Source organism: Mytilus californianus, unplaced genomic scaffold (assembly GCF_021869535.1).
Source record: "Mytilus californianus isolate M0D057914Y unplaced genomic scaffold, xbMytCali1.0.p SCAF_9, whole genome shotgun sequence".
NCBI classification, from domain to species: Eukaryota; Metazoa; Mollusca; class Bivalvia; order Mytilida; family Mytilidae; genus Mytilus; species Mytilus californianus.
Window position 1 is genome coordinate 76,963,486 of NW_026262745.1, and position 15,942 is coordinate 76,979,427.

Below are 15,942 nucleotides of genomic sequence, written 5' to 3' on the forward strand. Positions count from 1 at the left end.
GAGGACATGACAGCTTTTATCCTTTTTTATCGCTTTTGGTTTTTTCTTCTATTTTCTGTGGTTTTGTTGTCTTGATTCATATTGGTTTTTGATTTAAAATTGGTGTTTGTTTTTGTTTTTATTTATTTTATTTGTTTCATATTGTTTTGTTGTTGTTTCTATTTGTTCTTTTGTTTTGTTTTTGTTTTCTTTTTGTGCTCCGATAGATTATATTGCGGCTTATTGTCGCTTTGCTGGTGGTTTTTGTATTTATTTGTATGTTTTTAGGGGGAGGGGTTATTTTATTATGTTGTGTGTTGTTTTGTGTTGATTGTTTTGTTTTTTGTTTTGTGTGAATTTTTTTTGTTTATTAGTTGTTCATTTGTGTTGTGTTAATACTTGTGTTATTTGAGCAATGTTTTTTTCATTGTTTTTTTATTTTTTGTTCGGTTCATTGTTTTGTTATTTTTGATTGTGTTTGGTTTATTGTTTTGTTATTTGGTTTTTGTTTTGTTATTTTTTAATTATTATGTTATTTTTTCTAGTGTTTTGTTTCTTGTAATTTTATTTTTAATTGTGTTTTGTTTGTTGTTTTGCTATTTTGGTTCATTGCTTGTTTTGTGTTTTGTGTTTTGTTTTTATTGTTTATTATTTTGTTATTTATTATTTTTGTGGTTTTTGTTTGTGTTTTTTGTTTTGTTTATTGTTTTGTTTTTGTTTTGTTTTATTTATTGTTTTGTTATTTTGTTTTGTGTGAACCTTAATTTGTTTATTAGTTGTTCATTTGTGTTTTGATATTTTTGTTTGTGTTTGTTTTGTTTATTGTTTTGTTTTTTTGTTTCATTGTTTGTTTTGTGTTTTTTTTTTTATTTTTATAATTTTTTTTTTTGTTTCTCAGTTTATTGTTTAATTTTTTGTTTATTGTTTTTTAAGTGTTTTAATTTTGTTTTTATTGTTTTTGTTATTTTTATTTATTGTTTTGTTATTTTGGTTTTAATATTTGATTAGTGTTTATTGTTTTGTTATTTGTTTTGTTTTGTTTTTTTTTTTTAACTATTTTTGGGGTTAGAAGAGTTGGGGGGGGGGTCAAATTTTCTTTGAAAAGATAAAAAGATAAGACAACAGTGCACATCAAAAGCTTTATTTGAAAAAGACGTCTTTGTCGGCAGCGTCCGATTGTCTTTGTCTTGACTGGTAATCATTCCTTCTGTTGTTGGACTGTGGTATTGGCAGATTGTCGTGTTTCAATTGTAACTTAAGATGCACACAGGCGATCTCTAACAAGTTGACAATGAAAGCTAGGCATGGCAAAAAATCTACCGTACGTAAGCAACCGTCCGTAACTAAGGATACACACAGGCGATCGAGAATAAGTTTACAATAAAATCTTGTCGAATTTCTCTTGTAAAAAACTTTAACTCAATAGCAGCTGTAATTTACAGTCTAAAATTTTCGTCCGTTTGTCATATTTCAGCTGAATAAACTGTGCATGCACTCAGTGCCACACGTTTACACAGTGAAACTTGTTAGTCGTCGTATTTCTACTGTAAGCAACTAATGCACATCACAATTTATGACTGGTCAGTTGGTTAGGTACTATACTTTCAATGACTTGCAACGTGTCCGATGGCAGAATTGGTTAGGTACTATGCTTTGAACCACGTGCAACGTCATGTCCCAAGGCAGTCGATGGCGGGAATGACTGTCACAAGCGACCGTTGCTACGTTTTATTTCAAAGACGCGGACGTGATAGAGAGCGCCCTAGTGACAAGAAAACAAACTCCGCTGACAAGTGACATTGTGTTTTCTGTGTTTTTCTTTCATGTTTAAATGTACAATGTAAAAGAACGGAATCTTTAAATTAGGAATAGAAGAATAATTTTTACTCCGAATCTTCTGACTTCATTGTAAATTTCTAGATTTGTTGAAGTTCCTGTCCTGTAAATTTGTTGGAATTGATTTGTTGGCGCCATTTACGATCATTAAATCGTTGGGTTCTTTTTCGGGAATATATTTAAATGTTAGGGTCTGGATGGGGTGCTTCATTTCGGTGTTTTGTTTATGTTATTTTTTCGCTCTTCTTTATATTTTACCCATGATTCTCTAATTTTAAATTCAAGCACCCCATTATTTTCTAGGGTCCATTTTTCTGTAGATTTGGTACATTATTCCCTATTCTATAAACCTATGCAGACCCTCATATGTGGGCCCGGAAAATTCTTGATCTAATACTGGTGTATATCTTATTCCCTTGAAATTTGAAAGCTTGGCTCAAACCGGTGTTAGGGGCCGACTCGAAAATGCAGTGAGGTGAGATTTTTTTTTTTGCTCCGTGTTGAAGGCCTGACTTTGACTTTGAGATGAAGAACAGCAATAAAATCGCTGTTCCATTATTTGTTTTTTTTTTTGCTGTACATGAACTGATATTGTGTCATGGATAGATACCCTATATCATTTGTTTTTCTTTTAAAATCAAACAACACAAAACACAAAACAAAACAACAAAATACAAGACAATCCCAAGACAAATTAAGACACTCAAAATAATATCAACTAAAAAACTCCCATAAGTAACCAATTTTACCGGCAAAAGAAACAACGTCTTAAAATTGCAGTGAGGTGGAAGTTTCTGCTCCGTGTTGAAGGCTCACTGTGACTTTGAGATGAAGAACAGCAATAAAAGCGCTGTTCCTTTGCATTTTGTGTTTTTTGCTGTGCATGTACATGAACTCCTTTTTTTTCTTGGACCACTCGGCCATTGACCAATCCCCCTTTTTAAAATTTTTGAAGACCGTATATATGACTCCGATAATGATTTACATGTGTGTTTCCTGAATTTAGTTCGTTGCTATTATACTTATAATGATATCATTTGTATATTTTCCCGCTGTTATGTTGTTTGGTGTGTTACCAGAAAACTGCTTACCTGGAACACAAGCTTTCTGAGGTAGCCTCTGGTCTATCGAGATAAAGATCAATAACACATAAAAAGTTTTAAATATTTAATTTATTAAACAATTTATAAAAAATATCTATAACAAGCATACACAACAATCTTTTGTTACTCATGTAAAAAAACAAAACCTTTTTATGTCTTACGATTAAACAAGAAGAAAAAACATTAGGACATAAACATTGAATTATTTGATAAATACAAGAGTCAAATGTATTTCTGGAGTATGAAAGGCAGCGAAATTAGCTTGCGTCATGACACCACCAAATATGATTTTTTCATAACTACCCGTATTAGAGATACGACGCATAGGTTACAGATCTGCCATAAACGACACATATAAATATAGTTGCACTGCATTTTTATCTTTCTTCTAATTTCATTTGTACCTTTAAAAAATGAGCTAGAAATATTCTCCCATCACCTAACTAAAAATCATGCGCACGCATAAAACACATTTACTCCCGAATTTATTCTGTTTAACCATGCACTCATCCATGCAACCGTATTATATAAATATACACATATATTCTTCCAGCCATCAAAAACTATACAAAGACAAAAACAAGTAAAATCTAAATTTCAAGTACAAATAAAACCTTTGGCACACAAAACTAAATATTACGTCCAAGAATACCATTGACAATTCATAATTCTCAAGAGAATGTTAGTATATGAGAGGGGGTGATACGGAGGTGCTCATTTCCTAAATCCCGCTTTTTTGTATTTTTTTTTTCCAACTTCCTATTTTTTTTTCATTCTTTTTTCCAGATTACACAATTTTCTTGCCCCTTTATCCTACATATATACTTTTTTTTACCATATATCCCACATTACAATAGCTTGTATCCCCCTCGTATAAGATTATGTTGATTGAGATTGATTGACAGCAGATCTATCAAGTATTGTCAATCGGGCAAGATTGAATATGTCAATAAATATAAAACTGGAAATTTACTTAACTTTGTTGCCGGGTTTTGAAATTTTTAAAGGGGATCAATCCAAATTGTTATCGATTTTTTTTCTAGTTTTGAAAATATAATCTCTAAAAAGAATGAGGAGATGTTAAAATTCCCTGAACAATGAGCAACAAAAAGCTAAACCACACGAACACATATGTACGCAGAAAATGATCTGCCAATGGTATTTTTAAACTAAATGTATCATTACATTAAAGTCACTGAGATCAGTCATCGCTTTGAAAATATCACATTTATGTAGCACTTTTTTTCTTCAACAATTTTCGTTGTGTTGAAATTTCATTGTTATAGTAACTATACAACGATATCATTATTGTCAATTTTGCCCAAAATGATTCCATCTCTGGCATGGGAGTTTGCATGAGTATTAAGTCTCGAATTATTAGCATATGTGTCAGACCTAGGACTTTCTACATATGTATCTAATCCTGAAAGCGGCACATATGTGTCTGATCTTGAACTTTGCACATAGATGTCTGACCTCGGACTATAAGGTCTTGGACTCTGAGTATATATTTCTGATCGTGGACTTTGAGAATAAATATCAGAATGAATGTTTATATGATTATCTGAAAAAGAATGTCTGTCTAACGAGTATGGTTTGTTGCCATATGAATATGGCTCAAAGTCACAAGTTTCTATAACTTCCGGTTCAGGTGTTGCACTTATCGGTGGCAAATCCCTCCGCGGTGGATTTCTGAAAGAGTACTTTGAATTCAATGATTTATTACTGTTTGGTGGATTCCTTTGTAAGCTGTGGTATCCATAAGGTTGTTTTTGTTCTGATATAGTGAACAAGTTTGAATTTTGTCCTGAATCGGATATAGACCGACAATTAAAACTTGAAAAAGAAGGCAAATTTGATTTATCTCGTTCTCTCTCGCGTAAAACTTCTTCATCGAAACTTATGGTTCGATTATATGTCTGCCTGTCGTTTTTCTTCCAACATCGGTTCGGAAGTGAGGTATCTAAGTAAGGGGAGGGAATCCGTACGCCTCTGCTGTCTAAATATGATGTTTTCGACCGCTGTGTTTCATCATGAAATCCTCCTACAAAAAGATATATATTTTAGTATTTTTTTATCAAATTCAACTGTAAAATGTAATCTGGAAATTCATCATTAATATAACATATTTTTTTTCTATAATGTTTCTGTGCATCTTACATTCAATTCAATGTTGGCTTTGTTTGAAACAACTCAACCACCCTTACAATTGCAAAGATAAAACACAGTATACTCGTTTCTAAATAGGCATGGTCTATTATTGGTGACCGTATATGGTATATACATGTTGAATACTAAATGTCTTTTGTATTTTATTGTGAAGTTAAGTTTTTGTCTCATTCAGTTTCACCTCACACCTCTTTTTATAAGCACTGCATTTATATGTTTACTTGGTTTGGGTTGTTGGGTTGTTCTGTCATAGACCTTTTGCCCACCGGTCATTTTAATATATAATTTTTAACCACTTAATGCCAAGGTTTTAATATGAAACTTTCACGTTTATGTCTAAAAAATAAACTTCAATATGTACTGGGGTAACCTGGACAAAAGTACTTTCTTTTTATTGAATACAATAATTCCACTTGTTTATCAACAAAACGTTTTTTGTATGTTTGTACGGATTTAAGAGTTTCTGTCTAATCATCCTTTCTATATCTTAAAAAAACAATACCCGTCTCAACTAAACCTCAAATGCTCACCTTTCATTTCTTGCAATCCCCGTCTTTCCAGGCTCTCACCAAACCCACTGTCCTGCTCTCTGGGTGACATTTCTTCCTTCTTTTCGTTCAGGTTGTTGTCAATCTTTGTTAAATTTTGATTGGACCCAGGCTGGAAAAAATAGATAATATTAGGGAATAGGTCACCTCTTTATGTGTATCTATAATATTTAAATCTGTTTTATGAATACCAATAGACAAAATAATGTAATTGTAAAAGAGAGGTGAATGACACCAAAGGGACACTCTAACTCATAAGTCGACAACGTCATGGCTAAAAAAAACCAGACAAACAACAGTACAAAAAACACAATACACAACATAGAAAAACAAAGACAGGGCAACAAGAACCCCGGAAGGGTAAACAGATCCTGTTCCCCATGTGGCACCTGTCGTGTTGCTCATGTTAGTACAAACCCGGTAAATCGTCTTATAAAAAAAGTGATGACATAAGAAAAAAAAAAAAAATAGAAACGGTGCATGTGACTTAAGTTATCGTTTCCCACCATTTAATGTGTACATATAATATACGAGGGTCTGGATTGTGGGAGTCCTTCATTTCTGTATTTTTAATTTTTAAGGCCATTTTTCTCTATTCTTTATACTTTTGCCAATTATTCTCTATTCTTTTAATATGTTTTTCTCTATTCTTTATTTTTTGGTCCATTTTTCTCTATTCTTTATATTTTGTACCCATTATTCTCTGTTATGTAAACCCCCATCCACACCTTCATATACCCCTTTAAAGTTATTATGAAATCAATGTTGTTCAAAATTATCATTTGTCAAAGAATTATGGTAGGAGCAACATCTGACAGAAAGGAAAAGTTTTTTTTTGTCCTTTTGTAATGTTTCGTTGTTGGGTTTTTTGCCGAGTAACAATATCATTGTTTTGTCTATTGGGTTTTTGTCAATATAAGATTTTGTTGTCAATATAAGTTATTGTAGTCAATATAATTTTTTTTATAGTAAAATAAAAAATAAAAAGAACATATAGTTAATGTTAAAATCCTTGGTTAAATAAGGTATTTAAACAGGTGCACTTCACTTTAAGTGTGATGCTAAAAGAACGTTTTTATTTATCACAATATAGTATTCAAATAAAATATTAAAATATGTTTTATAGAAATGCACAATTGTCCTTTAACTTTTAGTTTATGTGCATTTTGGGTTTGATTTTCGACTTTACTTCGTTGACATAACCCGCACTCGTATCACCTCGAGGACACTTGTGTATATTGAATTAGTAGAAGCAAAAAATCACAAATCCCAATATTTGTGCATCTATTTAAATGGTTTAAAGCCTGACCTTATATGCCTAATTTAATAGTTTTCTTAACCCCATACATATAAACATGATGTTAACATTTACTAAAAGCCCTCGTATGTTTCAGCACTTAGGCTCTAGCTGGATTTAGCGACTTGTTGACGTTTTGGATCGATTTAAAATCGATGTGATTCATCATATTTTTGTATGAGATTTAAATTTTGACAGAAATCAAATTGGATAACCTGATTAAGGTCAAGTTGGAGTACACATTTCCCTTAACTAAGCAAATTTGTATACAAAACATATCCGGATAAACAAATCTCAGAAAGGTTTTCCTTTGTAAAAATAAAGAAAATATAAAGATCAAGATTAGTCAATTATTGACTGTACCTATTTACTAAAAAGCATACATGTAACTAACTATAAATGGTTATTTTCTAATTACTATGTATGGACCTACAATGACTAAATGTATAGAATACATTGTTATCGTCACAGTCTGAATAAAGTTTTCAAAATATTGGTTGAAAGTCTTGCGAATGCACGTGCTAACTATCCCCGTTTAAGGGAGAAAAGAGGTGGGATAAGTTTTCATTAAATTTTTTCACACCAAAGCCATTTGTATAAAGTCTTTCTATCTTCACAACATCAAATATATGTGCATTCCGAATCAAAATATTTACAATAAAAACAAACAAAAAAACATAAATCACAAAAACTATATCCTAGAGACAATAACGACGGTTTGAAAAGAACACAATCCTTTCTATTTCTTTTTGTTGTTGATCGACAAAGATATCAAAACTCTCAGAATTTAAATGATTTTTGCTCATATGGGTTTGGGATTTATGACGGCTTATGTATTAGATCTTCAAATCTATATATTTTAAAAGTGTTGTAAAGTTATTAGGTTTTGATAATCAGAATAAGACATATTTCGAATCTGCTTTTAGCTTCCCTCATAATTAGATATTTTCCCTTTGTCGTCGTTAAGAGCTATCAATGGTTCGGTAAGCGCTCGTTCTGCCGGTTGACTACGTCTGTATAGTAATTCGCTTTTTAAATGCGAATAGAACGATGATATCGGTTTAATTTAAGACGTTTTAGCACTTTTCTAAATAATTGATACATCAAAAATGAGAATCATAAAGTCGAATTAATGAGCCAATTTGTTTATCACATTTTTTCTGCCCTAAAGGTAAATTTTTCAAATAGAAATTTGAAAGTTCAAAACGTTTATCAAATTGCTACTTGTTAAATTTCAAGTTTGTGATCAAAGTTTGAAAATTCAAAATTAATTCATGCGAAAGATATTAAGATAATTTTGAGGACCTGTATCCCCTTAAACTTGTACTGAGGCGGACTTCGGCACACGTGTACGAATAGTGCATCAAGCACATATTTACCCTAAAATACCCCCCAACCCGATTTTTACGGTTTTAAAATCCATCTAAATTTTTTTTCTACTAAAACCTATTTTAAATCAAGTTTTCAAATCGATGATGGTTTTGTAATAGTCATCAAAAATGTAATCAAGGCACAATGGTTTAGTATATCAAGTATTTTGTATATGGAAAATAAATTGTTACACATTTTTAAATTGAATAAATTCGTCATTAAATTTAAAAGAAAGTATATTTAAAACAATTAATGTATAGTTTCATGTCGAAATGAACTTCGCAAGTTCTTTGATAAAGTATTTGAACTTTTTCATATAAAAATTTATTGACATCAAAGTTCTTTGATTTTGTTGTTAAATTTGATGACTGTATTTTGTTATAAAAAATAAAAGTTAATAAAAAGTCAAATGTTACTTTGATTTGTAATACTTAATAAAATTACCATTGTTGAAATAACATATCTGTCAAACTTATCTTTCAATGGGCTAAAGTAACAATAAAAATGTGAAACAGAACAAGCTCCAGTTCTTTTTGTTATATAAACCTTTCAGAACCTCTACAAAAACCAGGGATTAACTGATGTGCTCCGGAAAGGTTAGCAGTTCCAGCACCACATGTGGCAGCCGTCGCGTTGCACAAGCTAATAAAAATCCAGTGATAAGTTGCTTTCGGTAATTCAACAATCGAGGAAAGAGGATGGGATTGTGGTTACGACAAGTGGCTAAGTCAATCAATCGAAATCTACGATAACGGCAATCTTTGACACAAATAAAAAACCTCTAACAAATATTTTAAAAGATGAAAACGACAACAAAAAAGTCCACAAACGCATCTTTCTAAGACTTTAGCTTACCATGGTTACCATTTTAACAATAAATAAGAAACTAGTATACATTACTTACCCCGATTGATTTGCTGTCTTCTGAAGACGTACTTCCGGTGTCTGGAACCATTAGCTGCATATCAGTACCAGTCTTATAGTCCATCTGTTTATTTGTGTCCTTGACCTTTTCACCCATGCTCATTTTCGGAATATCTTTTGGCGATGTTGACAGACATTTCAACCATCCGACAACGACGTTCTGTTTGTCAGATTTGACTTCAAGTTCCTTCTGTTTCTTTCTCATTACATCTCGTCGTCGGATAACAAAAATAGTCAAAATCATCGCCACTGATAAAGCAAAAGTAACGGTTGCCACGGCAATGGCAATGATCATGTTCTGTCGGCCATTGTCATCCTGAATAATCAGAACGAGGTATGTCCTAGTGGTACGTTGTGGTATGCCATTATCCTGTACTGCAATCAGCAATTTATATGTTCCAGCGTCGCTTTCATCGATATGTTTATTGACTATCATCGCACCTGTCAGATTGTTTATTCTAAATATTCCACGTTGGTCACCCTGCATAATATGATACGTCAGCTGAGCGTTTACGCCTTCGTCTAAGTCCGTTGCGCTGATTCTTGCGATGATGGTTCCAATTGTGGTTGTCTGCGGTACAGATACAGTGTTATTTAGATTTGTAGGGAAACTTGTTAACGGGAAATTATCGTTGACATCTTTGACATAGATTTCTATTCTTGTCGTACTTTGTAGTGCAGGGTTTCCTTTGTCTTGTGCGGTCAGGTCGAAAATATAACTTGCATTAGTCTCGCGGTCAATGATATTTTTTGTTGTTATTTTCCCAGTTGCTGAATCAATTACAAAAACATTAGAGTATGGAAAATCCTGCAAGAAAGAAACTTCGCCGTTAGCTCCAGTATCGTGATCTACCACGGTAACATTACCAACTTCCGTTCCAAACTGCGTTCCTTCTTCAACGTAGAAAATATAACGATCTTCCGTAAACGTCGGCGTGCCATCATTTTTGTCGACAATTCGAACGCGAACAGTTGCGGAAGAGCTATGAATAATCTGTCCGGAATCTTTTGCTATAACTTTGAACTCGTAAAAGGATCGTTCCTCTCTGTCAAAAACACTATTTACACTGAGAAGACCCGTATTTTGATCGATTTTAAAATACTCTTCATCAAAATCGTGTTCTATATGGTATGCGAGACGCGCATGCTCACCGATATCTTCATCAGTCGCAGTTACCATGCCAATAACATCGCCAATTTTATTGTTTTCATGGACATTTATATCGTAATGTGATTGATTGAACACCGGAAACTTATCATTGATATCTAATACACGAATTGATAGCATGGTGGTGTTAGATCGCTTTGGTTTCCCATTATCAGAGCATATAATGTTTATGTTATGAACTGGAACTGTTTCCCTGTCAAGCAAACGGTTCAGCTTGACTTTATACATCCCAGTATTAATAGATTCTAGTCTGAAATAATCGCTGTTAATAGTACACGTCACAGTGCCGTTTTCGCCGCTATCGGGATCTTGTGCTTCGACGTAAGCGATGTATCGACCAACTTCAGCTGGTTCAGGAATTTCAGAGCCACTTGGTGGTATATTGATATGTATTTCCGGTGAATTGTCGTTTTCATCAGTAATAGTAACTGTAACAATTGACTGGGCTTTATTGGAAGATGCTCCTTTATCATATGCCTCAACGGTGAACTGAAAAGACTTGTCTTTTTCATAATCAATGTCTTTTTTCAATTTTATTTCACCCGATATATCATTAACGTCGAAAATGTTTTTTACCTTATCTGAAGCCCTTGCGCTAAATCTATACAAGACTTCGCCATTTTCCCCAATATCATCGTCATCTGCCGTTACTTTCAGTACAGTCGTTCCAACGGGGGTATTTTCGGGGAAAGACACGGCGTATTCTAGACGTTCAAAGATCGGAGAATTATCGTTTGTATCCAGCACAGTAACATTTATCATTACACTACCGCTTCGGATTGGGATTCCACCGTCCTTAGCAACCACTCGAAAACGGTAAAACTTTTGCGTTTCTCGATCAATGTTTTTATTAACAACAATGCCAAGATTCCCGCCATCGACTCCTGGTGTCTGCAGAGTAAAAGTATCGTCGTCTGCTATGAGTTCATAAGTAGAAACACCATTATTTTCACCACTGTCTGGATCGTCCGCTGAGCTTATGAACAGAACATACCCAATCTCGGAAGATTCCGGAACAGTCAAACTAAGTTCGGACTTCGGAAACGATGGATCATTATCATTCAAATCGTCTAAAATAATTTGTAAACGAAAGGCTTGGTATAAATCTAAAATGAGTGAATTAACTTTATCTTCTTGGTAAATTGCAATATCTAATCCTAGAATGCAAGACTGAGGGGAAGTGCATACATTCTCGCGATCTATTACTTCACTAGTCTCCAACTGGCCCCTTTTAATGTCGATTGTGAACCAGTCAGCGTATTTGCTTCCCTCTTTTAATATTTCGAATTGAAGTCTGTTAAAATCACTTTCATTTAATGTTGATCTTAAATTTGTGTCGTCTGCAACGTTTCCAACAAATGTCCGTGGCGGTTGCTCTTCAAGCAAGTGGTACACAATGTCTGTTGCTGAAGCCAGGCCATACATACAGAAGAGCAGGATACAACAAATACCGGGATTCATTTTAATTGTCCGCCAGCATTATTGATCCCTGAAACAACATGAAAAAGTAAAAAATAGGAGATGTGGTATGATTGCCAACGAGACAACTATTATTATTTATTTTCTCACTTACTTGCTTTTATTTCGTGCCTTTATTTAAGATTATATTAGGATCAGATGGATTTTGAAGTTTAATCATTTTAGTACGAAACAGCTGAGCCAAAATTAAGAACCTTTTTTACTTACTTAAATTGATGTATTTACTTATTTATGTATTTCTCACAACTCAGGCGTATGAAACATACACACATAGAAAGATTTAGCAGCGACTTAAAAGGACAAAAAAAATGAAAGTTCGATGATCACTTAATGCACTATATTTTTATGACGTGTTGTTATTTATAATTTCAGGATTCATAGTAAAATGTAAAAATCCACAAACTAGTTCGAAAATTTCACTTTTCTATATTTGTTATGAATATTTAATCTCAGTGCCTTAAATGTTTGCAAGGTCTTAAAAGTTGTAAATAAAAAACAAGTAGTTAAAAAAAACAGAATCGTTTATGAGCCATGTCTAAGAAATGAAGAAAAGGAATCGAAATGAAATATCCCACTATATATATGTACACTCTTCTCTACCAGGAAGTTGTTGTTGCTATTTTCAAACTTTGCTTTTAAGATCGTTTTTTTGTCGGATATGATTTCTGTCTCCCGATTCCTAACGATTCGATTGGAAATCGATACCGGATATCACAATCTCGCAGTTTCCCTGCATAAATGATATCGTTGTATGAATATGAGGAAAACTAATAAAATATCTTTTTTTCTCGAAAACATCTCAATTTACACATCATGAAAATCATCCAGTTCTTTTCCTTTAAAAAAAAACAACAAAAAACTCTTACAAAAAACGGAGAAATTGTGATACAAGAAATATCACTATAATAAGTCGTGAAACTCAAACTCAGAAAATTTAATTTAAACATGGAAATTCCACGAGCGCTATGACAATACTCGAATCTTTAGATTGGAGTGGACAATAACAACTCTCGTTGTTAGAAATTTTTGTACTAAAAGTTTCGAAATGATATTTCTTGTTAATAAAAGCAGTTGCTTTTTCTGTTGCAGTAATTTTGAGTTTTAAATCGAAAATCAAAATTTACCCTACAAGAGATTTCAATTTATCTCTGTTTTCAATAAAAAATTAATCAAAGTGATTGAAAATATATTAAACGTGATTTGATGCGTAAATAAGTATACATTTCCTTACCTTAACAGGCCTAAAATTTAAAAAAATCCAGATTCAAGCTATAAATATACATCCACATGCCGTCACGGCGATTCATAAGTACACGGATGCTTTATAAAAACTCTTGATTTAATGAGCATTAAATGAAGGTATGATAACATATCGATGTAATAATCAACAACGGCGAAGGAACTGGGGAAAAATAATTAAAGCTTTCACTCGGTCAATTATTCTGTCTGATAACGTGTTAAAGTGGACATTGGTCACAGGGATGGTCAGACAATACTTCACACTGTTGCAGTCACTGGCTTATATATAATGCATGCGATTGATATTGAATCTAAGGATCAAAGAAATGTTTGATAGGGGTCGAAACGGAACCTGTCAGTTTCATTGTAATTATGAAAAATGATCATTTCTATGGTGATATGGGGGTGCTAAATTATGGAATTATCATACTGATGAAAATCGTAATTTATTATATGACTAGAAGTAAACCTCAGCGGCTGTCCTTGGGGAAGGGGTAACTGGCTTGATATTTGAATACCATTTGATGAGGAAAAAATATTACCCTTGAGATTCAGTTTTAAAATAACTTGAAGTTGCGTTACATACATAAAATACTGAATTTTTGTTATTAGGTATTAATAAGAAATTGAGAGAAAAAATAAATTGTAAGCACTTTTATACGCGAAATTTAATGCACTTGCTCATTTCAAGCTCAAATCAAAAGTTTAAACGAATCAGTCAAATAAATACAGTACAAATATTGAAAGAAAAAAGGTTTACTCAATCTGTTGACAGTTTTTAATTCATAACAAAATAAAAAGCAGATTTTATATAATTAAGTATTATTTTTTTCCAAATTAAGAATAGCAAATGTCTTCAAAACTTACTTTAGATTTGTATTTCTTCCTCTCCGAACCCCAAGAAAAACATGTTAATTGTAGAAAAAACTACTTCTAATCCTAACACTCAAAACTCTAATGTCAAGATAAAAACACTGTTTTCCCTCGGGATATGTTGCAGGGGTACTAACAAGACCAAAACAAACTGACTTTATTTATGTTCCGGATTATCTTCACCGGAGTTCTCTGTCACACTCTTTTGTACGTTTATTGAAAGGCAGTCGACAGATTTCATAAGTCCATTTGTTAAAACAACAAACATTTCGGGAAATTATAGTTACCTCCCCCTGGTTCGACCTGATCTTTAAAGGATATTAATTTTATCTACGGTTTTCGATCTATATTCGATCTTGTTTCATACTTCGTTTTCTAAACAAATATTTCTTCTTCGTTTATTATTAATGATTATAGCACCCGATAACCAATGCCGTTTTGTATTTGCCAGTAAGTCGTAAGTGGCATACGCTGTCATTTGTAATCAAGCGTTCACCTTGTTCTCATGTAAGCAAAAAAGTGATATTTAGAAATTAATTAAGATGTGAACAAGTTAATCTTGGTAAATTAGTAGATATGTTTATCAATAAACTTCTTTCTATGCCGAAAAATCTTTTAGCATGTTCGTAAAATAAAAATGAAAAGTCGAATATCCATAAATCAAGTTTAATACAGTCGAGATTTTAATAGCAGAGATACATGCTATAATTAAATAGGCTGTAAAGGATTGAGATACTAAGACTATTGAACAGTATTTCAAACGTAGACCTGCACACTCGATAGAACTAGAACGCAGATAGTTCAAATTCAAATTCATTTGCTGAAAATTCTACACTACTGTAATGAAAAATATAAACACGAGGACTGTTATTGACATTTGAATGGGTTGGTGCAAAGTGATTCTAATTGAACAATTACTGGACGGTCATTTTCTTTCACATCATTGCTTTATGAAACTGTAAACCTCAAATTTTCTATGATAATTTCTGTATGAAAGTCATTGTGTACAATTTATTTACTATTTTTATCACACAGGTTATTACTTTATAAAACTTTATGTGTACAGTTTTATATATCAACAATTTATCGCCTAGGAAACTTACCTAAAAAAATAAAGAAGAAAATATCCAAAAAGAAGCAAGTAATATCCCATTAACTACACAAAAGAATTCTTACTACTGGAGCCAATAACCCCATCCTCTTCTACCCGAAGCTCGTATGTAAACAAAACCTGTATCAAAACATACCCCCAAGTTCTTATGTCTCTCTTAATATGCATAATATCTTCCCTTTCACTATCTAAACTTTATTCAACTTATCAAAGAGTCAACAACATTTATCCTATAACAAGTAATATCTGTCACACGAATCTTTTCAATTTGTCCTTTATATATAAACTGTCTTAATTTTATCACCGTATCTACAACGATATCTTTAAGTATACAAAATGTGGTCCAATGCAAACAGACAGTAGTTGTTCGCGTTTGCTGTCGGTACCTTAGTGGTTTGTGGACATATATGAATTATCAAATAGCTTACCGGATGTTGCCAAATGGCGAAATAGGCAGAAGAGACTTTGTGGCTTCAGTTCTTCCGAAATACCCAGATCATCATAATAAAAATTACAGAAGTGACTATAGAAAGTAATATACATTCGGTTAAGAAGTCATAGTTTATAAAATATATATTTTTCTAAAATTAAAACTTTTAATTCTTAAAATTTCTAACTGTAACTTTTTTTCGACAGTTTTGCTTTCTCGTTAGTTTCTCAGAAAATTCATGAAATTGTATTTATGAAAAATAATCCCAAATTCTATCCTTAATAATTTTTTAATTACGATTGTAAATTATCTGAGAGAATGGCCTAAGATGTGTGTGTATACAACCAGTAATTTCGAAACTAGATTGATAGCCAGAAATGTATAAAATATCTCCATTTTATTCGGATAAGGATTA

At 32.5% G+C, this 15,942-nt stretch overlaps 1 protein-coding gene across 2 annotated transcripts in view; it reads right to left on the reverse strand.

Moving 5' to 3' along the window:
- Window positions 1-3,158: 3,158 nt before the first annotated feature.
- LOC127714200 (protocadherin-7-like) overlaps window positions 3,159-15,942 on the reverse strand; it is a 30,322-nt gene continuing 17,538 nt past the window's right edge. For both annotated transcript variants that reach the window (XM_052220223.1, XM_052220224.1), the window contains exons 2-4: window positions 9,208-11,884; window positions 5,618-5,747; window positions 3,159-4,962 (exon numbers count right to left, since the gene is read on the reverse strand). In XM_052220223.1, the coding sequence (XP_052076183.1) occupies window positions 4,208-4,962; window positions 5,618-5,747; window positions 9,208-11,856 (3,534 nt within the window). In that variant the 5' untranslated portion in view covers window positions 11,857-11,884 and the 3' untranslated portion in view covers window positions 3,159-4,207. The remainder of the gene's footprint in view (window positions 4,963-5,617; window positions 5,748-9,207; window positions 11,885-15,942) is intronic.